Source organism: Maylandia zebra, linkage group LG16 (assembly GCF_041146795.1).
Source record: "Maylandia zebra isolate NMK-2024a linkage group LG16, Mzebra_GT3a, whole genome shotgun sequence".
Lineage (NCBI taxonomy): Eukaryota > Metazoa > Chordata > Actinopteri > Cichliformes > Cichlidae > Maylandia > Maylandia zebra.
This window is the reverse complement of record NC_135182.1, coordinates 29,445,416-29,468,740: the sequence shown is the minus strand read 5'-3', so window position 1 is coordinate 29,468,740 and position 23,325 is coordinate 29,445,416. Positions and strand designations below refer to the sequence as shown.

Here is a 23,325-nt window from a genome sequence, read left to right as displayed (position 1 = left end):
GGACTCCATTTACATATAGGGGATTTTCACATGTCACCCTCCCTAGTCCTCCCTTGCCCCCCCCATGTAAGATTTTATAGATCCACTACTGGATTTAAGGAACCTCACCTAGACCATCCTGGAGCTGAGCCTGGGGAGGGGCCTGTTTGGGCCCACAGATGGAAAGCCTTGGGGGACTGTTGCTAGTTGGATTGAGCAGTGATTGAAGGCGGGTGACTAAAAGACTCCAAAACCTGAGAAGACTGTGGTCAGTCGAGGGTTTGTTTCTATTACCACTCTATTTCGACCGATCTGGGATTAAAAATAGTTTAACATAGTCACCTCTTAATCTTGAGATGGATACTTGAGCTTTACTCTAATAAGGAGTCACAAAGACGACAGCGGGGCTTAGAAACAAATTTGAGCCTTTATTGGAATGTTGCATTAAATACACAAATCCCATTCTTTTCATAATTTGGTATTTAATAATAAAAAAAAAAGACTTCTAGTCTAACAATACTGATCTGACAGTCATCCTTATTCAGTTTCACTTCTCTTTCCTGGAAACCTGATGTGGTCTGTGTGTGAAGAATGAGAGGGCAGACAGCGAGGACGCGGGGAATAAAAGAACAATGCCTACTCGAATTCAGTAAATACTGCGTATCAAAGCTGCACTGAGGATTAAAACAGTCTCTCGCTGGCACTGATATTCGTAACATTATTTCAACCCCTGATTTCCCCAAGTTTTACATATAAAAACTTTAGTATGAAATATAAACAAGCTCTTCCCAGGATGCAAACAGACAGGCAGATGCTGAAGCTGAAAGAAAAAAGGACAAAAATATGTTCTAAGCGTGATCTCAGAGAGTCACCAGATCTCGCCTGGGCTCGCGTTTTATTCGCATAAATAATGTTCTGGTGTCAGGAAAATACCATCCCACCAACATCCACCAACACCGTCATCATCATCGCCACTCAACAGATCCAGAAATTGTCTTAAAATCATTTTGGCTTACAGACTGTTTTCCCTCATTATGAAAAGAACAAAAAGAAAAGAAACAAGAAAACGGAAAAACATTCACAACACGTTTTCCAGCCCGTCTGTTTGGTCTGGGCTCTTTTTTTTTTTCTTTCCTCCTTTTCCTGGATTCTTGCACACACCTCCACATGCCACCAAGCGCTGCCTAACATCACTGCCTCAGACCCACCCGCACCCCACCCCACCCCACCCTCCTACTGCCAGCAAAACTCCAGAAAGTTAGGACATGACTCCGAACACGGGGTTGTGGCGGCAGATGCTCGGCCCGATCTCTTCGTAGTCCTTTTTGGTGTGGCACACCTGGTAGAACTCCGGCTGAGGAAACACAAAACAGGAGCTTGTCAACATTTAAAATACTGCAAACAATCAGCAGCCAAAGATCTGAAACAGGAGGCGTGGTGGAAAACTAAACAGTTATCGCTGAAAACATGGATGAAACACGGTGCTGAACTCATGTGAAACATCCAGTAGCACAAAACACAAAGCTTCCAAGATCTAAAAGTAGCTTATCGTGACAAAAGTATGAGATTTTGGGGGCTTATTTCTATAACAGGGAAGTACAGAGAGTTGACAGGAAATGACACGGTGACCTGCTCAACCAGGCGAGTTATGGTACCGTCCATTCTCCTTTAACTGAAAAACCATTAGCCAACTCTATGGATGATCTTCGCAGACTGTAATAAATGACCATACTACTACTACTACTACTACATCTGCTGGAGCAAACATTTCCTAAATTTGGGATGAATAAAACTGTATTTTTATTCTCTTACACAACTGGAAATCTTTATGCAAACAGAAGTGTCGCCCCCTGCTGGTCATTATAAAGAATGCTGTTGTAATAACAATATAGCAGACGTGTAATAAATACACAGAGGCTGATGGAGGACTTTACTATGTTTGGCAGAAAGATTCAAACTTTTCAGGGAGAGATCAGAGTGCAAATTATTTTAAAGTTCAAAACTCAGGTTTCACTTTACAAACCTGAAAAGTACTTCCATCTTTTACATACAGTCTGTGGCTTTATCTTAGTTTAGTTTTTCTTTAATTAACTGTTTGAGGTTTGAACTGTACGTGTGCTGGAGTGGGTTTGAATTGGAGTGTATTTATTAAAAGCACGACTCCTTTGTGATGTTTGATTGATTGACTGATCGATATATTGGTTCTAAATTTAGACCAAACCGCGGGGGTAAACAGGGGTCGAGGTACAAACTCAAGATGTTTGCGATTATCCGACAAAACTTTCTTTAACTGTGAATCCTGAGACATGAAAAGGATTGTTATTCTTATCGGATTATTCGATTTTTAACATCAATTAGCCTTTGGTGAATCAGCTGTCAGACCTCCGCTCCCACTCACGTTTCCTGCTGATAAAATTATCCGCCTCACTCACACAAATAACTCATCAAGAGACAGGGGAGGAAAAAGAATAATGAAATGTCACAACCACCCACAGCACTCACTTCCACTCAGAGGGACTAAAAGAAACGACACAATAAATGAGGGCTTAACTAAAGTGCGTGTGGCCTTAAATGCCACACGGGAGCAAAGCCGACATGCGGGTGAATCTAAAAGCAGATTTCCTTCTCCTGCAATAAAGTTTAACCACATGATGATGATGATGATGATGATGATGATGATAACATGAGAAATACTTACAGTTGATGCTAACATTGATCCACCAAACCACACTGCGTATCTCTGCATGTGATGAGTGATGACCTGGACATCGATCGGTTTGGGCTGCGGAGGAAACACAGAGGAAAGATTATTTCAGAAGTTGAGAGAGCTACAGAGTGAATGCAGCCAGGGGAGGACTCTGTAGTAGTGACATTACAAGAATTAGTCACTTTGATCACCACAGATTATATTTGAAACCGTGCAACCGTGCACGAACCCTGACTGACAGTTTCTCAATGTTTTCAAAATCTAGATCAGTGTTTAAGACTTTGTTTTTGGAGCTTAATAAACCAAAGAAAGTGCCGCCTTATATTCAGACCTTTATGAATTAGCCAAAGTTACTAGTACTTAAAAGTAACTGATGCTTTACTTGTGAATATTTTCACATTTACTGGGCTTTTCTGAGCAGAACAGGAATCCATCAATAACATACGGGTGTGGTTTCTACGGTGCGTCCACCACTAATCAACCCATGTAACAAATAAACCAGGTGATGACAACATCTACATACAACCTGTGATTGCTGGTGCCCCCTAGTGTGTCAACTATATCTTAATATAAATAAATGTGGGATAACGACATCGAGCAAGTGACATCAAACTGAAACAACTTCACAAAATCAAGGCCAAGAAGATCCTATCCTGTTTTCCTTGAATGTAATTGTAATTCCACCTTTTAATGACAAATAGCTGTGAGGGTTCACAGGAGAGGAGAAGAACAGAGTCCAGCTGAGGCGGGGTGGATGGAGAAGAGAGTCAGGAGTACCTTGTCACAGATGAGTAAAAGGAAGAGTTTGCTGATCTGATATCTCTCTAATCCTGACTCACAAAGCCTGATCCCACCAGCTGTCCAGGACGGTGCAAAATTATACTTAACAAGTTTGCAACCGTGTGGCCTGGAAGGGTTTCAGTGTAAAGATGTTAAAATTAGGGACGGATCGCTCTGATATCAGCACATTTATTCACTTAAGTGTAGACTGTGGTCACGTGAGCTGGCATGACTGAAAAACTCCATTTCCAACAGTTATTGGAAAGCTTTTAGTACAGTAAGAGAAACCTGAATCAACAGTTAGGAGGTTGGTATTACTTAAAACTTAAAAGTTTATCTGCATGTGATTTAAATAAGTGTTTCAAGAAGGTTCTGGACATTTCTGCTAAACCTGAACCTGCTCCTGCTCTACTTACGCACACCGAGGAGATTTATTCTGAGGTTCAGAACATTCTGGTCCGCCTTAAATTAGCTGCAGTCGCTGCTTGCTGCTCCTCTACCGTCTGAGGTAGATTTACAGCTGCAGGTCCGCTCGTAACGAATCACCTTTATGACCTGAGCATCTATGGAGCTATAAAAAACTGTGCCCTGCATACCTGAGCCTGAAATATTTCTAATCTTTTTAAGCCTCATTAGATTTTTATAGGGAGAAATTTGCTGTTGAAATCAGTTCATCTGCTTTCAATAAACCTGTGTGCCGTTTTGTAATTCAGCTGATTGAGAACTATCGATCCGTGCCCAGTGTAAATTCATTTTTTCTGCTCACCTTGAGCTTGCCTCCGCTCAGCTCCTCACTCATCTTCAGGCGGGCATCGACCGTCCTCTTCAAGTCTCTCTGCAGACGGCGCCCAAAGTCCCTGAACATGGTGGAGCCTCCCGACAGGACGACGTTCTGTGGAAGAAAAAGGACGCCGCTATTACAGAGCTACGAAAAATCACACAAACGCTTAACACCAGTGACCTGCAGCCGACCAGCGGCCTGTATGACTCTTACAAACTAAACTCAAAATGCATTAAAACCCAACAAATGATCACGTCACATGATTTTGTTTTAATAAAAGCTTTAAAAAAGAAAAAAGAAAAAAAACATTTCAAGACTTGTGATTCTTACTTTTTCACTCCTGTCTCTTTCAAACTAAACAAACATTCCCATGAGACCCTTAAAAAGACTGAGTAATACTGGCTTTCTGATATACCTGTACTCATGCCAATGTTGATATTTAAAGATTAAACATGGATATGGTGTTAATGAAGACAATGATCCTATAAACAGTTGCGTAACTGAACTTTTTGGAAACTCTCCACCTTAATTTACGTCATTTTAGAGCGATTTACCAAAAAGAAAACACACACATGCTGAACAAAGATGATTTTTACTAATAAAAAAAATAAACATTAATCACACTGTTGCTCAATTTTCTATAAATATACAAGAAACTATTTATTGGATAATTTTTTGTGTGTGCCGTGCTCCTGTTACCTCGATGGTTTGGTGCCAAATGGTCGTGTTAAGTCTGTCTTTTTCCCACTATGGGGTTGGGATAATATCAAACATGTTTTATTCCATGGGCTCATGAAAACAGTCGAGCTCAGCATGGTGAACACCATCTGTTCTGTCAGCCAGTGTCATGTCCACCTGTTGTAATCTTTTTATTTTGACCTGTTTTTTTTGTTGTTGTTTTTTTTACCTGAACAATCCATCAAACGCACAAACAGGAGCGTGTGCTTCAGTTCTCCCCCCAACAGCAGCATGATGTGAATAAGTCTTACAAAAATGCAGATTTTTTTCACTCTTTGAGATGTTTGGTCTTCATGCGTGTCAGCTCACCTTATAGAGAGGACGCCTGACATCGATGGGGCAGTTCTGGATGACCTCGTCCACCACCTCGGAGATGGGCTGGGTGAAGTCCGGGTTGGCAAACTAGGAGGAAGAAACAAGGTTGACATGTCGTCGGGTGCAGCGTGGAGGTAGATACTAAATGTAGCCTTCAAACAGCAAAGTATAAAACAAAGATGTGCAGTTAATTACCACGGGTGGTTCACTGAGGTAACAGCAGAGCCACCTAATCAGCATTTATGAGCAGCAGAAAACATTCACAAGCCACCCTAATTCAGCCATAACAAAATATCAGAGCTTTGTGCATGCCTAATAATGTCGTGGGACTGGGGGCGTGTGTTCATTTGTTTAATTTTTGGGCTCTTTAATAGTTTATCCAGCAGAACACCTCAGACTTGTTTCTTTACAGTCCTGCAAGTTTGCAGCAGAGCAGCATAACAGCAGGACACACACTGGTTTCCCCACAGCTTTGTGTGTCAAACTAGCTGCTTACTAACTTGCAAAGTAAAGTAAACAAACTCACAAATTCCCTTTAATTTAACATTTTGTCTTTAAGTGCATGTGTAAACAATCCTGATAAACTCCTATATTGACACCACAATTTCCCACATGTCTCAGCACCCAATTGCGACAAACAGCAGGTCAAATTTGCGTTTCATGATTTGCACGGCACAGACAGACCTCTGGGTGGAAGAAGATCTCGGGTCCCAGGAAGCGCTCGTAGCCCACGTCGATGGTGAACTCCTTCTTGCTAATTGCGTTGATGCCGGTGTACTGCTTGATCCACTTGGAGCCGTCCGTGTCGTACTTCTGGAACTCTTTGACTAGATCCGGGCACACGTAGCTGAACCGCTCCTGGTGGTCAGAGCAACAGGAAAAAGTTGTGTTATATCAGGTCACAGAAAGCAGAATCTGCCAACTTAATCATCGCGGCTCTATTTGTGTCACAGCTTCTATTATCATGGGTTGTAATGCCGGAGTGATAGGAACATTAGGCACCGACACATTTGAATCGTGCAGCACTAACAGCGCCCCATACTCATTATTTTGATTTGCAGGGACTGGGGTACACTGTGCCAGCACACCAGGAGGCACCGGAATTAACATTTCCAGACACGATAGGCAATATGCACGACAGACAGTGCTAATGTTAATTATTTCAGTTCACTTCATTTCTTGTTTTCTGTTTCGGGGTAATGAAGAATGGCCCCTGACATCCAGAACAAAGTCCTGGATAACAAGCTGTTTAATAAACATGGAGGAAACATGGAGAAATGGGGCAAATCAAGAAAATATAGTGACTGACAGAGGGAGGAAAAATAAAAGAAAGAGCATTAACATAAAAGTCACATCAATCCGTGACCGGGAAAGTTGGAAAATTAATTGGAGGAAAAAATAATGAATTCTTGAGACACAAATTTAGCTGCAAAAAACAGAGAAAATATTGAAGTGTGCCGTCTGTGTCCCACAAGGAATCGTCTCAGGCTGAGTTTCAGGGAAACTGTGTGTGAAGGACGCCTGCTGCCTGAGACAGACTGATGGCGCCACCTGCTGTCACTGTGAGATAAATGCAGTGCAGTCCCACTTTGTTCCCTGATTTAAAAAATAATTCAGCGGAGTCCGGTGCTGTCACTGCAGCAAACGGAGCTCGAGTGCCCCGACTCTTTTTCAGCTGAAGCATTTTAATCTAAGGAGTGAAATTAGTCTCATACTGTTGTTTTTTTTTTAAACAGCGTTCAGCTTCTGTTGTGCACAGAAACAGAAAATTCGGGCTATACAGATATAACACTGCCGATCCTTTTACACTAAAACACAATATTGCATTTGAATGCTGCAGTTTGTCTTTGTTGTAGCTATTCAGCAGTATGACAATGATATTTTAATGACTGTCAGTAGAACATTCTTCAATAACATTATCACCACACTGAGCGTGTTGTTGTGTGTGAGAGCAAAGAGAGAGCAAGGGGATGCTTTCAGCCTCTACAGCCACAGGAGACCAACATGTTGCATGCCACTGCTGACACATTGAATAACTATAATAACAGCCTCCCCCGCAGAGGCGGCGGTGGGAGCTGGAGCTGTACCTTCACTGCCTTGGCCGTCTCCAGCGACTGCTCCGGCGGGATGCCGATCTCTCTCTCCCTCAGGAGCTGCTGGGTGAAGTAGGTGATGTCTCGCCCTGCGATGGGAATGTGCTTTATACAGCTGCCAATTACATAACCTTCAGCCTAAGAGAAAGAGACAGGTGGAGAAAGAAAGACAGAGGATGTCATACAATCTGCAACCAAACAGAGATTCCAGCGGCTAAAGCTGGATGTGTTTTTCCATCACATCTGCGAGGCCCCACGGAGACGTGAGCGTGCTCAGCAGACTCGCTGATTCAGCCTCAGAACGAATTCTGCAAGCACATTTCCTCAAACTGAGTAATTTCTTCCAGCCTCCGAGACACTCTGCCCTACTTTTTAAAATCGGCACTATCCGGTTACTCAGCAAAATGGAAAAATATATAAACACTGCACACGGTCTATAAGACTTCAAAGAAACATACACTGCTGCTCTGCATCACAGGTAAATGAAAGCCATCTGTTTTTATTAACAGTTACAAATGACCACAATGAAAACAGCAATCAATTAAAACGCTGTAGAAATAATTGATTAAAATTAGCACAGGAGCATTTTTTAATGAACAAAAACAGTGTACTTGCTTCCTGTACACATGACATTAAACTCCATTTAACTCCTAAAGCACACACTAGAAAACATTTGGTTTGGTTAGTCATTGAACCAGGAAGTAGATGCATGTGAGTGGTTAGTTTCTCCAAAGGTTTAAAAACGCATTTCCGAAACGGTTTGCTTTTTTAAGATATCAGATTAAATTCTGGACTTTTGTTTTCTGATTTATATTAGAAACTCGACATTTCACGTCTCATATACACATCAAGATGGATCGTTTCAATAAAAGAGGTTCTGCAATAAGGTAGTAGTGCACACTGAAGGCAGAAAGGGGAAAAAAACAGTTAAGGAGCCTGGTGAAAAGGGGAAAACAGGGAAAAGCTACGAGGAAATGCAAAAAAATATGTTTAATTTTCACATAAACAGTAAATTACAGAACAAAAAAAATGATAAAAGGTACATTTATAAGAAAAGAGCAGCGCTTTCAGGCACGACTTCAGTAATGAAAGCCACATGTCGAAACACACCAATCATATAAACTCGGTCTATAAACAAAAGTGTTGCTGGTTCTTCGTGCACATTGGAAGTTATACTAGAACTCTGCTCTGTTCCCATTTTACCTTCACTGAGCAAAAAAGAAACACCAGACCCTCCACTGCTCGATTTTTAAATGTTTTTTAAATGATTGTCTTTACTTCAAATGAACTGAGGTGGGTAAACAGATCAGAAATGAATCAGAAATGTTTTAATTTTAAGCTTTCAAACCATCACTTTCATTTCATGTTTCACAAAACATTTCTCGGTTGCCTTGTCGATTCTTCCCCTCTGAAACTTTCTATTTTCTTCTAATGAACAGAAAACAAAAATAAGTGCAGCTCAGGGATGAGTGTCCTTCAATGGCGTGATCTGTATACTCACCACAGGGATGACGTGGGTGACGCCGTCTCCGCTGTCGATGACGGTACCCGTCAGCGTCCTCTCCCCGACCTGTCTGGATGTCCAGGAGGCAGCTAGAGCGAGCACAGCCTGTCGCGCACACATACACACGGGAATGTCACACACTTCACAGTATGTTCACACTTCAGCAGTGCTAGTGATCGTGACACACTGCTGTGAACTAAACATGGTCACATGATCACATGATATGAAAAGTTATTCAAAACAGACATGCTATAACTGAACCTTTCAAATTCCTCCATATACATTCATATTCTGTTCACATACGGAGGCTCGTTTGTGTCTTTATAATAGAACATACAAAACAAACGCTACATTAAAAGTATTTTAAGTAAAATCCATTTCAGAATCTCAAGTTTTGCTTTATGTTGAACTGAATCTCACACTGAGATATCAGTATCAGTATGGGCGCGTCACACAGGAACAGATACCTGCTAATTAGTGCAAATAAAACTCCAGAATTTCACTCAGTAATCTGAAGCACAGACTTTTTATACGGTCTGTTAGTACAATGAACCCCACAGCGGCCTTTTTGTTGATGAATAACATCATTAAAAATGTTCCAAATGGTTCCAACAGCACACAGAGGCCAACTAGCTGACAGCTACCAGCTAGAGCCACCTGCCCTATAAAGTTTCCAGGACCCTATTATTGCAAACTTTACACTCCTATATAAAGTTACCCCCTGTGCAGTTGAATTAATTCTAGTCTTCACTGCAAAATAAAGACACAAACATGCCTCCACAGTTAAACAAACAAACTAGAGCTCTAGGGTAAGGGAGCCTGACCTGCACAGCGATGTAGAGCCCCGGTACGTTGAAGGACTCGAACATGATCTCGGCAGTGTACTCTCGGTTTTCTGGTGTGTTCAGTGGAGGCTCCGTCTGCAAACACAGGATGTGGTACAGTTAGACTCAAGTCTGGACCTAACAGTAAAACTCTGCAGATCAAAAACACTAACACAGATCTACAAATACTCAAACATATTCATGGCAGAGCATTAAATTCATTTATCTTTATCTTTCTAAGAAGTGACTGTTGCAGTTAAACTGAATGTTTAACATCACTGGAGAGGCCCTGTGTTTAAGACTCTTACCAACAGGAAGTAGTGGTCCTCAGGTTCGGCCCTCAGGTACTTAAAGATGATCTGCTCCATGAAGCGCTCCATTAGATCCCAGTCCTCCACAATGCCGTGACGGATGGGCCACTGTTGCAACAAAGCTCAGTTTAATGAGTGACATTAGTGACTTTACAGAAACCTATTCTGGGAAGCTAAAGATGGCAGCTCTCCTTCCTCAGCCTCAAACACTCAACAGCTGAACCCTCAGCAAAGTCACAGACCATCCACTAAATTTAGATACTCCTACAGTCTCATCTATCCCACTTTTTAGCTCTGGGAGTCCAGCTCAGCCTGCAGTTCTCACAAATTAAAAATAGAAGGGAGCGCTGCCTGAGTCTGCCTCTTCACAAGCTGTTAGTCTGTCTCGGGTACAGAGAAACATCTACACAATGCACCCCAAAACCAAGTAGCCCAGCTTGAGCCTTGATAAAATATCCAATCTCTCCTTGTTTAGATGAAATTCACATCGACCGGGATTCTCTGTATTCCTCTAAAGGTCTCGTACCTTAGTGGAATACGTGGGTTTGTCTATGGCTTCATCTCCGATGTAGAAGTCCAAATCATCCACCCCCTTCATCATCCTACGCTGGGCCTGGTCCCCGACCTTGGCCGACTCTTTGATGGCGATACCTGACGAGAAAAGAGAGAATTAAACAGAGAAAGAAAATAAACTGATAAAATCTGGTGCATTTTATGACTAAAGACATTAGAAAAGTGGAATAATGTTAATGTCAAACATTTGCAGAGGCCCGTTGGCGGAATTGGTTTAAATACGTAGGATGCAAAATACTCACATGATGGAATGATGAACTGTGGCTCTGTGTTCCCTGCATACCCCAGTTTGGTGTAACTGCAACAGACAACAATCAGTTTCACTACAGGGAAACAGGCTGCACGTCATGGACATCGAGTCTGTTGGAACTGCATTTGTATGCGAGGCCTTTTCCTTCAGTAAAGATTATTTCTGGCCCTATCGTTTTGATCAATGGCGTCACTGTCCCTCAGGCGCACTGGGTGGGTGCCAAAAGCAGCAGCGACTCTGGGGATTGCTAATGGGAGCCCCCTGAAAGAGCCATTCATGCTGTATTGGTCAACTATGTTCGTCTATGTTTGTCAAGGAAATCAAGCGTCTTTCATATAACTCGGGCAGCTGCATTTGCAGCGTTGCTGCAGTACGAGAGAATCTGTAAGCATGATAAATGACTTAAGATGTTTAAGATTTAAGAATGGCTGATCCTGAGAGAGCACACCTTCAGATTTAACATCAAAGAACTGAGTTTACAACTGTCTCTCCTCTGTTTGAACAATGTTTCGCAGGCACATGTGAACCAGATGTGATCCCGGCTCAGGGCTCCTGTACTTCCTGCACACAAGGCCCGAGGGACCGATAGAGGACCCTGCTGACGAATGCCAGAGCACCGCGGGCAAAACAAACCACATCCTGGTCACAACAGTGGCTGCTTTGAATTCATCTTTGCAAAACGAGGAGCCGGAAGGACATCAGCAGTATCTCAAAGACGCTGAAGTTATGGCACAACAAATGTGCTAAAAATACGACTCAAATACCAACTTTAAAGATAAGATTCATATGAGGCTGCTCGCTTTTGATCTTCTTCATAAGAAATCAGGAACAAATATTATTAAAATATAAAAAATATTTAAATGTAAATAAACATTTAACTAAATGCTAATCAGATGATACCCACCTATATTTACCTACGAGACCAGTTTACATTAATAAATTAGTTTAACTACAGACACCTCTTACAGACATAATGGCCTAATTTTCTACTTCTAAACACCATTGCTAATCATACTGACTCTGGATGGCATGACCTTGGAATCCAGCAATACTGTGAGGAATCTTTTAGTCATTTTGGACCAGTATATGTTCTTCAATGTGTAGATTAATTAAAAATGTAGGACTGCTTTCTTTCATTTGATGATTATTGTTAGAAAAATTAGAAACATCCCCGTCTCAGAGTGATGTTGAAAAATTAGTTTATGTACTTTTTACTTCTAGACTGGAATTCATTCATTCAAACTCTTAAAGACCTCACAGTATCTTATTATCGTAACAGAGCATTTCTCTCTCAGACTGCTGTCTTACTTCTACAGTTTCCAAAAGTAAAATGGGAACTTGCTAAAACAGCCCGAAGCTTATGGCTGCCCCTCTCTGAGCCTGGTTCTATCTGAGGTTTTGTGCTCTTCGTGAAGTTCATCCTCCCCACAGTCACCAGAAGCTACTCACAGCCGATCATCTGATTGTACCGTCTATACCTTACAATATAAAACACCTTTAAGCAACTGTTGTTCTGAACTATGGCTATAAAAATAAAAATTGAACTGTGAACAAAATATGTTCAATGATGTCATCACTTCTCCTCCCATATTTTCTAAATTTTTTCACCTACAGATGAATTCATTAGATTTGTTTGACCTCAAGCTGCTGTAATATTTCACTGAAACTCCTTAAAATGAGACGATGAACCTCAGGAGATTTATCCAGGAACAAACATCTATTTAGAATATTTACCCTGTAAGACAGTTATGATGGCTTTTGAGTTTCCTTTCCAATCACAGGTTTCTTTTTCCTGCACAGCACCTTCTGATGCACAGGAAACGCTGCAGTTTGTGTAGAGTAAATACAGACAGGAAGCAGAGATGTACGATTAAGAAGAAACCGGCTGGGATGGTGAACATAGAAATAAAAAAAACCGCTTTTAACTGCTTGTTTTGTCTGATCTCATTGCCAAAGCCTGTGAGAAAACATCAGCTTTTACATAAAAATAACTAAATCGTCCTGATAACTTGTGAAAAATGTGCAAGAAAAATGTAAAAAATAAAAATCCCCGTTAGAAAGCCCACATGTTCTGCAGATCTACGCATGTCTGTGTAGCTGGGAGACAAAAAGGGAAACTCTGCTTCACAGCTAGGCAGATGTGCTCCACCATCTGATTTATGTTTCTGGGGTCAAATAAAGTTAAAGTCCTCTGACAGCAAGAGGTACGAGCTGACAGGCAAGAGTGAAAACACCACCCAGTTCTCTCTTTTCCGCTTCAGCTCAACAACTTTTGGTTATACGGTAAAATCTTATCTGGCATCTTCACACTTTATCTGTACAGCACATTGAAATATTAACAGAGCTCTGGCCAGCACAGATTTTTATTTGTTTTAAGGTGCAGCCAGAAAAAACAGCACAGCAGAAACTCGGAGGGAAACCCACCAAACCTGTGCTCCTGGAGCCTGGAGACCTACTGTATGATGTCACCATGTCTGCTGTGTCTCTTTTTACTGAATTGTCAGGTGAGACTCAGCAGACTCAATATTTTTACTTAACATGAGCTCAGATTTTTGTACTTTAGACACTCACAGCGACAAACTGAGGCAGAGTTATTAAGAGACCATGCAGCTTATCGCATGAATTTTGGTTTAGTCAAAGTTATTTTAAGCCACACAGAACAGATAACTGCACCCACCAGCCACAGCATTAAAACCACAGCCTGAAACTGAGGGCTGCTTTGCAGACAGCTTCACCTGCACCAACAGCACACAAAGCTAGCAACGAGTTTCTCGGCTGGTGGAGCCCAAACAGAGAAGAAGTGTGAACAGGCGCGGTGAACGCACAGTTTCTTTCTTCGTGATGAAATGTAAGTGTGGTGCTTTCAGTTTGTTTTACATCCTAAATGGCTCCTTTCACAAAAAAAAAACAAATTAAAAAAAAAAACAAAAACATAACAATGAATGAAAATTTCAAAATATATTTTTTGCCTTTATTGCATTGTGAAAGTTTATCTCAAAGTCAAAAACAGTGACGTGAGTCTGTGGGAAATCACCTCATGTGAGCTATGACCTCAGTGAATTTGAATCTATAAATAGGATGTTTGTGTTGTAAATTAGAATCATCAGGGTCACAAAGGATGATAAAGCAGGATTTGATTTACCGTGTCGTTGTGAGTGAGCAGCATCCCTCTGGACCTCAGTCAGGCCAAGAAGGAGCAGCAGAAACGCTCATGGAAAGCACTGCTGACATATGAGTGACTGTGAATCAGGCAGCAATGTATCCCATAGCTGCTATGACATCACCCACTGACATCCCGTTACGAAAACTTGAGCTAAGCAGTTTCGTCGTCACCATCTTGGTGTTTTAACATTGGACATGACGTCACAACAGTCACTAGTCAGGCAAGTGTTTACAGAGGTCTTCAGACTTTTCTAGGACTGGAAGTCCTTTTGCAAACACATTTCTCGCCCCCTAGTGGCCATTAAAAAGTGATCGTTTAAGATACCTGGAAGCTAGGTTCATCTTTTCCAGAGTGTATGCTTCAGACAGCGAGAGGAGAAGGCAAACGGTCTTCAGCAATGCAGTAAATTTGAATATCATTCATTACTTTTTGTGTGCTTACAGTGATAATATTTAACTGACACAAAATCCCAAGGGTCGCCATTTGGAAAGCACTGGAGCTGTTTGTCTCTGAGGAAACCTTAAAGATTTATGCTGCTTGATTAAGGAAAAGAGTGAGCTGACAAAAGTTGCCATAAAAAATGTTGTGCAACTTAATTTCCTTCATCAGTGCGTAATTAGTCACATTCATGTTGTTAAAGTCACAGCTACAGAGTTATTAATGATGATGATCTGACACATGCTACAAGTGATGGCTTCAAACTTTGAATGGTAAACAGACTCTGTTAATACTGCATTTCTCTAGTTTTTCAAGCACTCAAAGCACTTTATGATACGAGTAACACTCACACAAACATTATTCTGCGACACAAAGAGCTGTTTAAAACTATAAGTGTGTGAATAAACACTAGAAAACTAAACTTCTGAGAAAAATGAGAACCAATAAAACCACTAACCTGATCCACCTCCTAAACCTCAACTTCCCATTTATTTAAAGAAAATAAACTTTCAAAATTTCATCACAAAAATGACCACGATTCAGGGTTTTATTGCCTTGGACACAGCTAAAAATGAAAAACCCTGTGCTGGCAATCGTAAAAACAAACAGCTGTATCACATGTGTAACAACAACAGTCCTCTGAAAACCTTCATTCCACAGAGCCGTCCTAGCTTGCCTACTTTGACCTGCCCGGACACGCTTTTAAATTTAAAAAAAAAAGAAAGAAAAAAGCACGTCACCCAGCACGACAGCGGACACATCGTTGCACAGGACAACACGAGCTGCAGGTTTTATGCTGCCTTTAGCTAAATTATCCTTTATTTTTATTGGAAAACACAGTTTTTAAGTCCAGCATGAGCTTTATTTATGACACCGCTGAACTCATGTCAGGAGACCCCCACAGGTTGCTTCAGACAGAAGACTCCACCCAAACTTCAGCTGCAACACCTGCGATTGTTTTTTTTAAGGAAGCTTTGGTGTCCAAAAAAACCAAAAAACAAGTATGACTGTGACTGAGCTTCTTTCAGTCTAATCTGATAATATCATCTTGGCCACTCAGAGGCCTGATGATGTGTAAAAGGATGTGAAGCGGTCACTGTATTAGTCAGAGGCAGCTGCTGAGCCCCATCAGAGCTGTAAAACATCTGCCCACAGCTGGCACTGTGTGCCTCCGCCGCAAAGTTTCTACTTGGAAAAATAGAAAACTCTTCTTTCTTCTGGTCAGAGGTTTGCATGGGTATAAAAGTGGAACCTGAGGGTTATTATGAAGCAGTCTGCTCGCTGAGGAGAAATTAGCTCACAGATTTCGCTGCAGTAGATTGGTTAACAACCTGAGGGGATAGGCAGGCTGCTGATACGAGCTGTATACACTGTGACGAGTTCAAGCCTCCACATGCAAGCAATGCATGGCACGTTTAGCCCAGATTAACAGAGCAAGCACACCTATCACACCGGCACCACCTTTTAGCCAGGGCTGCAGGTAGTTAGGATAAAAAAACACCTCCCTCTGTTTGTTACTGTTCACGTTCTTGCAGCGTTTGAGCCTCTGAAAATGGCTGCACAGTCAATTTTAATATTTCAAACAAGCCATTACATAAAGCTGCACTCCTATCACGACTCAGTTGGTGCATTTTGAATGCACTGTGGTGCCCACCAAAGATCTTTTAACCTTTCACCAGTTTGTAATCATTTTCTTTTCACATTTAGATTCATTTTGTTCATCAAATGACCAGAAACATTAGATCAACTGTTGTGTGTATAATCACACACACAAGATGCTTCCAACAACCAAAACCTTCACCTCAGAAAACCATCCTAATTTCTTTTTTTATTTTCCCCCCTAAACACTTTTGTGTATTTTTTCTATCACCTTTAACTGTAAACCTGCAGCATGTCCTAAACAGGAATATTAAAGAACATCTGCCCTTAAATGCATCATGCAGCATTTATGAAGCAGCATTATGGAAATGATGTCAGCTGTAATGTTGTAAACATGTTTTTAGGGCACAAAAAAAGCAAAGGTTTAAAAATATAATTCACAGAAAGACTTTTTAACGCCTTCCTTCCTCATTCATAAAAAAGAAAACAGTCCTGCTCATCTTTACAACTCATCGCGTGGTTCAATCATTAAAAACAATCCTTTCATTTATAGTTTTTGCAGCGTGTGAAAGGGGCAGCAGTTCCAAGGGAGTTAATGCAATAATTTCTTCAGATTTGTAGAACTTTCAGCACATCCTGACTGCTTCATTTCACATGAACTGGAGTGGCAACAGTAACAACGTTTTTAATAAAAACTTTCTCCAAAGTGTCCTTTCAGGGTGGCCATGCACATGAGTATGACTTCAGCTTGAGTAAAAAGGCTACATTTTTCTCACAGTCTTGGTGATTTTCCTTCTGTGAAGAGCCAGCATTTATTTGGTGGATGTCAACATTTTTTAAAGCAGGAAAAAACCCTGAAGTTGTTTTACTGTCCAAATACTTATGGACTGACCTCATTTCCCCCCCAAAGTCCCCAAAAGGGAACAGTACAGCTGAACAATATCTTTCAGAATCATCCCTTTCCAAAACTTCAGCTAATTGTTAACATTTTATTTTATTTCCAATTACCTATGAGCCTGGAAAATGACAAAACATTCTCATATCCCACAAGACTAAAATAAATTTGACCATGTTTCAATACTGACTCTAACTCTTTCCTTCCTCCTTCATAGAAAAGGAAACAGCATTTTTCAAATGTCATGCATGGTTTAATGCATCATCTAACAGAAAGTCTGCACCCAAAATTAGGCTGTTGACACCTAACACAGCATTTCCATTAAAACCACGCATACAAAATCATTTCCATCATGGCAGCGTTGAGCTACAAATTCACAAAAAAAACTGTGTCGCTGTCCAAATATTTATAGACATGGCTGTAATACTTAGATAGCATGTGAGAAAAATCTGTTAGCTTCAACCAAATTAAAAAAATAAATAAATAAATCAGAGAGTGATTGCAGGATAGGGGAGAAAGGTGTGTTTTGTTCTGTTGTAGCTAGTTATTGTGTAAAGTAAAAATGACAGTGATTTGGTGGTGATTAAAATACGTTCAGAATTTGCAAATTAATGATTCATCTCATAATGGATGACAGACTGCTCTCCTCTACATAACCTGGCTTTATAAGTTAAAAGTATCGGCATTAATATTTGCAAAGCTAGCCCTGTATTTACTTTATGGGATTGATACCAAAATTCCAAGAGCATTGCACAGCAGTACTCTGATCAATGCAAGGAGCTGCAGGAGGAGCTCAGATTGTCTTTCTCTGTTTTTTCCCCCTCTGTCCTCTAACACAACATCCGATGCCAAAGTTTTAGATGTTTTTATCTGCGAGATCAAGTCGTTATGAGAAGAATCGTCGGACCGGTAAAAGAGGCGAAATTAGAGAAGTTAATAAAAAAAAAACCACGCTCGGATGCCGAGAGACGACCATATATGGACTAAAAAACGTGAATGAGGAAGTGTAGGCTGTGTAGGAAGTAGTACCGCGCATGCTCAATCCCAAATTAGTGAGCAAAGAGATTTATGAATTACACTCGTTTTTACAATCTTTTTTTTTTTTTTTTTTTAAAGTGGGAGCAAACACAAGCAAAGAAAATTTTATCTTATTAGCATCAGATATTATCATGAGAGCGGAGGTGCAGATTTTCCAGCTCCAGATGAATGAGGGGAACCCTTCCTGCCTCAGGTCTGCACCAGAAAACACCACCTGAGCGGCAGGAAGGAGAACCAGAACAGGAAGGCGTTTAAACTAACCCTGAAGCTCCCGATAATAAGCAGTAATAAGTCGCTGTTAGCATGTTCGCTCGCTGCCCAGCTGTGAGTGTACACAGACACACACCCATGGCTGCTGCCCCTGCTGACACTGACAGCCCCCTCAGCCCCCGGGCTGCCCGTCTGCCTGCACGGCGGTCCGAACTAAACAGCTTACCCTGTGCCGCAGTCGACAACACACGCCGGTAACCGTCCAGCCATCTCTGCCCCCCGGGTCTCTGGCGCGCTACGAAACCGTTAAGATATGATGGAAAGCTGGCTGTGTCGGCTGGAGGATCTGGCTGGCCGTCCACAGGCGGAACCCTAAGCCCCGCACACTGCCGTTTTCCACTTCCGCACTCGGCTTCTGGCAGGCAGGGAGAGGCAAGATGGCGGAGGCCGGGCAGAGCGACGCAGGCAGGGACGCGGAGCTGTCAATCACCGAGATAGGGCGGGGCCACAGTGTGGCGGACCAAAAGTGCCAAAATCAATCAGCAATCAATCAAAAAATAAAATAAAATAAAATGAATGAATTATGTTTAAGGGAATTTTAAAAATAAAATTGCGAGTAACAAATGAAAACTAATATTTCTATGAACCTAAAATTTACTTAGTTAAAAAAGGTAAAGTTAACTTATTTTAAGGTTTTATACATATAAATATATATAGCCAGGTTTGAAAAAAAAAAACTGAAATTAAAGTTGCAAAAAAGCTATAAAAATCTCAAAATTAAAAGAGAAAACCAAAAAAAAAATTTTCTCATCAATAAAAGAATATTTACTGCATCAGTTTGTCTTCATTTTATCTGAAACACACAAGGATCAAATCTCTGACTTTATTTTGGGGATATTGTCCTTAAATATAACTAAAGCTTTCACACAGGAGTCATAAATGATATGAAATAGAAATAAATACCTTGGACTGAAATGTCATATTTGATTCCACCACTGAGCTTTCTTTTTTCCAAAATAGTGTGTATATAGTAAAATATCAATAATGTCACTCCTGTTACGTTTGTACCATCAAACTGAAATGAGACTAGTGTCAGCAGCTACACTAGCAAACTGTTTTACTAGCTAAACTTAGCATCATTGTTGTCTATGGGACTCAGTTCACAGTACATGATTGCCTTTAAGTGTTGCTCCACAGCTTATAAATAAAGTGTTGTTATCACATTCATAAGTGTCTCCGTCTGCATTTGCATCCGTTTTCCTGATTCGGCCGTGACAAGTTCCTCCCAACCTCTCTCTCACACCGAGTCAGGCTCTGACTGACGAGAAGTTTAAAGTGTTGCTCGAGAATCTTCCTCCAGGATATCCACTAACCGCCCGCTCCCTCCATCACTCCGAGGACAAGGATGGCCGGGAGGCTTACGGACACTACGTCAGCGAGCCGTGGTGTCAGGTGGGCTTCTCTGTTCCTTTTTCACTTATAAAAACAAGAAAAATGAAGGAAACCAATGAACAGATGCCCAAGAAGCTGTTTAAAGTTATACATTCAGGCACAGTCGGTATAATCAAAGTCATGACTGTTTGCATAATCAGCAGGAAACACTTTGAGTCCATTCCAGCTCCTTTGGTGCAACTCAAAGTGACGACAGGTAACCTGGATACCTGCAGCTCATTCAGGTCGTCCAGCTGAAGGTTTCCTGTGTCTGACATAGTGCAGCAGATCTACTCCAGCCTGATTCTTTTTTCTACGTTATCTTTAAATTCCACCAAATACTTAGATGTTATTGTTTAAGTAAAACCAGTGAGCGTACTTGAAAAAAGCGTGGTTGTTACACACGTTCTGTTACTGAACTCTTTCAATTTCTATTTCAAATGTAATAAAGCAAATAAAATGGCATAAATTGGCTTGTTTCTCTCGGCTCTTCTGGCTTCCGGCTCTTTTTAGAGAACCGGCTCTTTTGGCTTGGCTCACTAAAAAGAGCCGGATCTTTCGGCTCCTAACCGGCTCTTCAGGTTGTTTTGTTGCTTTAATTAATTTATTATCAATAAAAATATGAAATTATGCACAAAAGGAATTACTAATGTAAAAAACATCGTGGTTTTATTTATCTATGTTTACATATAAATATATACAGTGGCCCCTCGTAAAAAAAAAAAGTGCGTCGATGCGTCATCACTTTCAAAACAGACATGGCGGCAGTGAGTAGTGGCAAAATGAGTGAGGCAGCCACAGTTGACTTAAATCACTCCACCCGAACACACAGTTCTACATTATGGGGATATTTTAACAGAAAAGGAAGTGATTCAGTCGTTTGCCGGCTTTGTAAGGTGGAAATGGCCTATCATAAAAGCACGACGGCTATGCACCAGCACCTCAAACAACGGCATCCAGGAGCAGCTTCTGCAAAGGATTAAATCTTTTAAATGTTTTGTTAACTTTTCCTTAATTGTATATATGTTTGCACATTTCATTTCTTGTTAAATGCTATCTGTAATATAAGATTGTACTACTACTACAACTTTATTTTGCAATTTTTTTATTAAAAGGTGTTCAAATGAAGAAATCTGTGCTTTTCATTGAGATATATAAATTAGTAAATGTGAAATTGCTATACAAGTCAAATAATCGGGAATTAATCGAATCAAATCAAAATAGAATCAGATTGAAAAATTAACTCATTCACTGCCATTGACGTCTATAGACGTCAATTGAAAAACTTACCTTGACTGCTATTGACGTCTATAGACGTCAATTTCGTTTTTCAATGGGAGGGGCTAGAATACAACCTCAGGCAGCTTGTCAGTGAATTTTAATTTTTCATATATTTGTAAATAAATTGTTTTGATAAAACATAACCTTTCTCAGTGTTATTTCTGTTTTATAGAAGTGAAAAACTATTTTATATGTTAGAGGTGTCACAAAGCAAGAAATATTAGTGTCAAAGGCACTTTTCTGCTTGAAATGTATTTTTCACAAAAAGCTCGTTTTCTCCCTTTTTTTGGTCAAAACAGGCATTTTTGGTGGAACCCACCTCTCTTCTACAGCTGATTACTAACGAATGGAAAATGGTAGAAACAAGCTTTTTTTTTGGATGAAAGAAGAGAGTCTGTTCTTCATTTTGGTAGGTTCAGCGTTTATATGATCATAACACACAGTTTTCTGTGGCTCTTCAAAAATGAGTAAAAATGCTCAAAAACCCTGGCAGTGGGGAGTTACCTGATTTGAAAATGGCTGGCAGTGAATGAGTTAATCGCTAGATTCATTGATTAGGAAAAGCCCAGCCCTAGCCCCTAGAGACAAATCATGTACAAAGCTCAACACTGCGCCTAGCATCCTGGAGTACTTCCGTTGTGTTTTGTACGTGTTTTGGAGTTTGTAGGTGTTTTGTCTCTAGGAGTCACCGTAAATATACTTTTATTTATTCACTCCACATAAAATGTAATAAATAAATAATATAATACAAAAACCAACTATTTACATTTCAACTTTTAACTAATTAAATTTTCAACTTTTTCTTTTAAACAAATGTAAAGGGAAACAACACAAAACACTGCAAACCACAACACAATGAAATATAAATTAAAATATGAAAACAAAAAGAACATGCATATTCTCTGTCATATGGACCTGCATGAATAAACTTTCTGAATCCTTTATCATCTGCAACTGAAAATAGTTGTGGATGATTACTATACCTTTCTAATGTGACGTTGTTGTCCCTGGCTCTCTTTCTCTGTCTCTCCCTCCGGCTGTGTTCCTGTGCTACTGCGAGTGTAACTACCGCCCCTCCCCCCCTTCCCTCGCGTGCAGAGTGAAGCGGAAAAAGTGCGAGAGAGAGGGTGTCGTTCACTTCAAAGAGTCGGCTCTAAGAGCCGTTTCGTTCGCAACCGACACATCACTATTTGAAAAGACCAAAAATCATTATTTCCATACTGGGACAATATTAGGACATGGAGGGATTTCCATAAATTCTGGACTGTCACACACCCATAAAACATGTGCTCTGTTGTTTCCAAAATTGTTTTACAAATATAACAGTTGTCTGACACAAATTTAAATCTTTCTCTCATAAATTCATTGGAGGGGTAAATATTTTTTGTATTTTTAAAATTGACTTCTTTAAGTTTGGGGGGGATTGGAAATTTCAAATATTAATGTCATCAACGAGATCTCAGATTTGTTATAATCTTTAAAGATGAGTGAGTGTTTTGACCTACTTTGATATAAAGTGTTAACCAAATACCTCCTCAAAAAGTGATTATTGCATTTTTCATTAACCAAGTCAAGACCATCTAGTTTAATTGTATGTAAATTTGGAGTCGGTGTATTTGAAAAATTGTTCTTTATCGTATTGACAAGGTCTGTTGGGATATTCTGTGAAACCTTTTTATAGAGCTCGAACGAGCAACTCCTGTCACATTTATCATTAAACCTGTTTAATTCAAGTATATCTCCATTTTCATCCATTATATGTGTCACAGACCAAATTTGTTTTGTCATCCATTCTTCCACAAACGTAGATTTCCCCCGATTCAATATCACCCTATTATTCCACAATGGACCGTTGTGGGGACTAAAGTTATTGAGATCCCTTCCCAGACGCCTTAACGCCCACTCACATCCTGGGCCATCTGACCTCAGGAATTCGCATGATAAGGTGGGGCCAGGTTTCACAATGAACACACCCGAAACTCTGGCTGATTGGGACCCACGCCCAGTTTCCCACCTTGGCTCAGGCGATTAGAGGATCATCAGGGGGTCCTTTTGTCCCTCTGTGGGGGGTTACTCCCACTAGGTTTATATCTGGGACTCTCCACCATTTGACCTTAGAACTGAAGAAGCTTCTCGGATGAGAGGTGAAACGTCTTCAAGCAACTTAAAGAAGTCCAGACGCTTTTCTTTGCAAGCTCCTTTGACTACGATGACCTGGATGACTGAGAACCTTCACAGACAGACTAAAGTTATGTTTAAACATTAATTTCCAATTTAACAAAACTTTGTGATGAAATTTGGAGAGTTTTATGGGCAGTTTAGAAATTTCAAAATCGCATACTAATAGGAATTGGATCCCCCCAACTCTGTTGAAAATAAGAGATGGTATCAAGAACCAGATCTCATTATCATTTT

The 23,325-nt window shown here is 40.5% G+C and overlaps 1 protein-coding gene across 1 annotated transcript; it reads right to left on the bottom strand.

Annotated features, from left to right (window-relative positions):
• Positions 1 to 387: 387 nt before the first annotated feature.
• On the bottom strand, positions 388 to 18,652 carry LOC101467416 (ARP3 actin related protein 3 homolog). Its single transcript, XM_004563087.4, has 12 exons — positions 18,425 to 18,652; positions 10,848 to 10,903; positions 10,559 to 10,683; positions 10,030 to 10,140; positions 9,722 to 9,817; positions 8,895 to 9,002; positions 7,388 to 7,531; positions 5,985 to 6,158; positions 5,295 to 5,387; positions 4,233 to 4,358; positions 2,678 to 2,761; positions 388 to 1,333 (listed from the first exon to the last, which is right to left on the bottom strand). Exons 1-12 carry the CDS (start codon positions 18,466 to 18,468, stop codon positions 1,238 to 1,240), a joined length of 1,257 nt encoding a protein of 418 aa, XP_004563144.1. The 5' UTR covers positions 18,469 to 18,652; the 3' UTR covers positions 388 to 1,237.
• Between the last annotated feature and the right edge of the window lie 4,673 nt (positions 18,653 to 23,325).

What these genes read in the sequence shown, in the direction of transcription:
- LOC101467416 (XM_004563087.4), bottom strand. Translation starts at nt 18,468, where the DNA reads ATGGCTGGACGGTTACCGGCGTGTGTTGTCGACTGCGGCACAGG. An exon ending in GTTGTCGACTGCGGCACAGG is followed by an intron (nt 10,904 to 18,424) that starts GTAAGCTGTTTA and finishes TGTCTGTTGCAG; the next exon opens with TTACACCAAACTGGGGTATG. An exon ending in TCAGGCGTCCTCTCTATAAG is followed by an intron (nt 4,359 to 5,294) that starts GTGAGCTGACAC and finishes TTTCTTCCACAG; the next exon opens with AACGTCGTCCTGTCGGGAGG.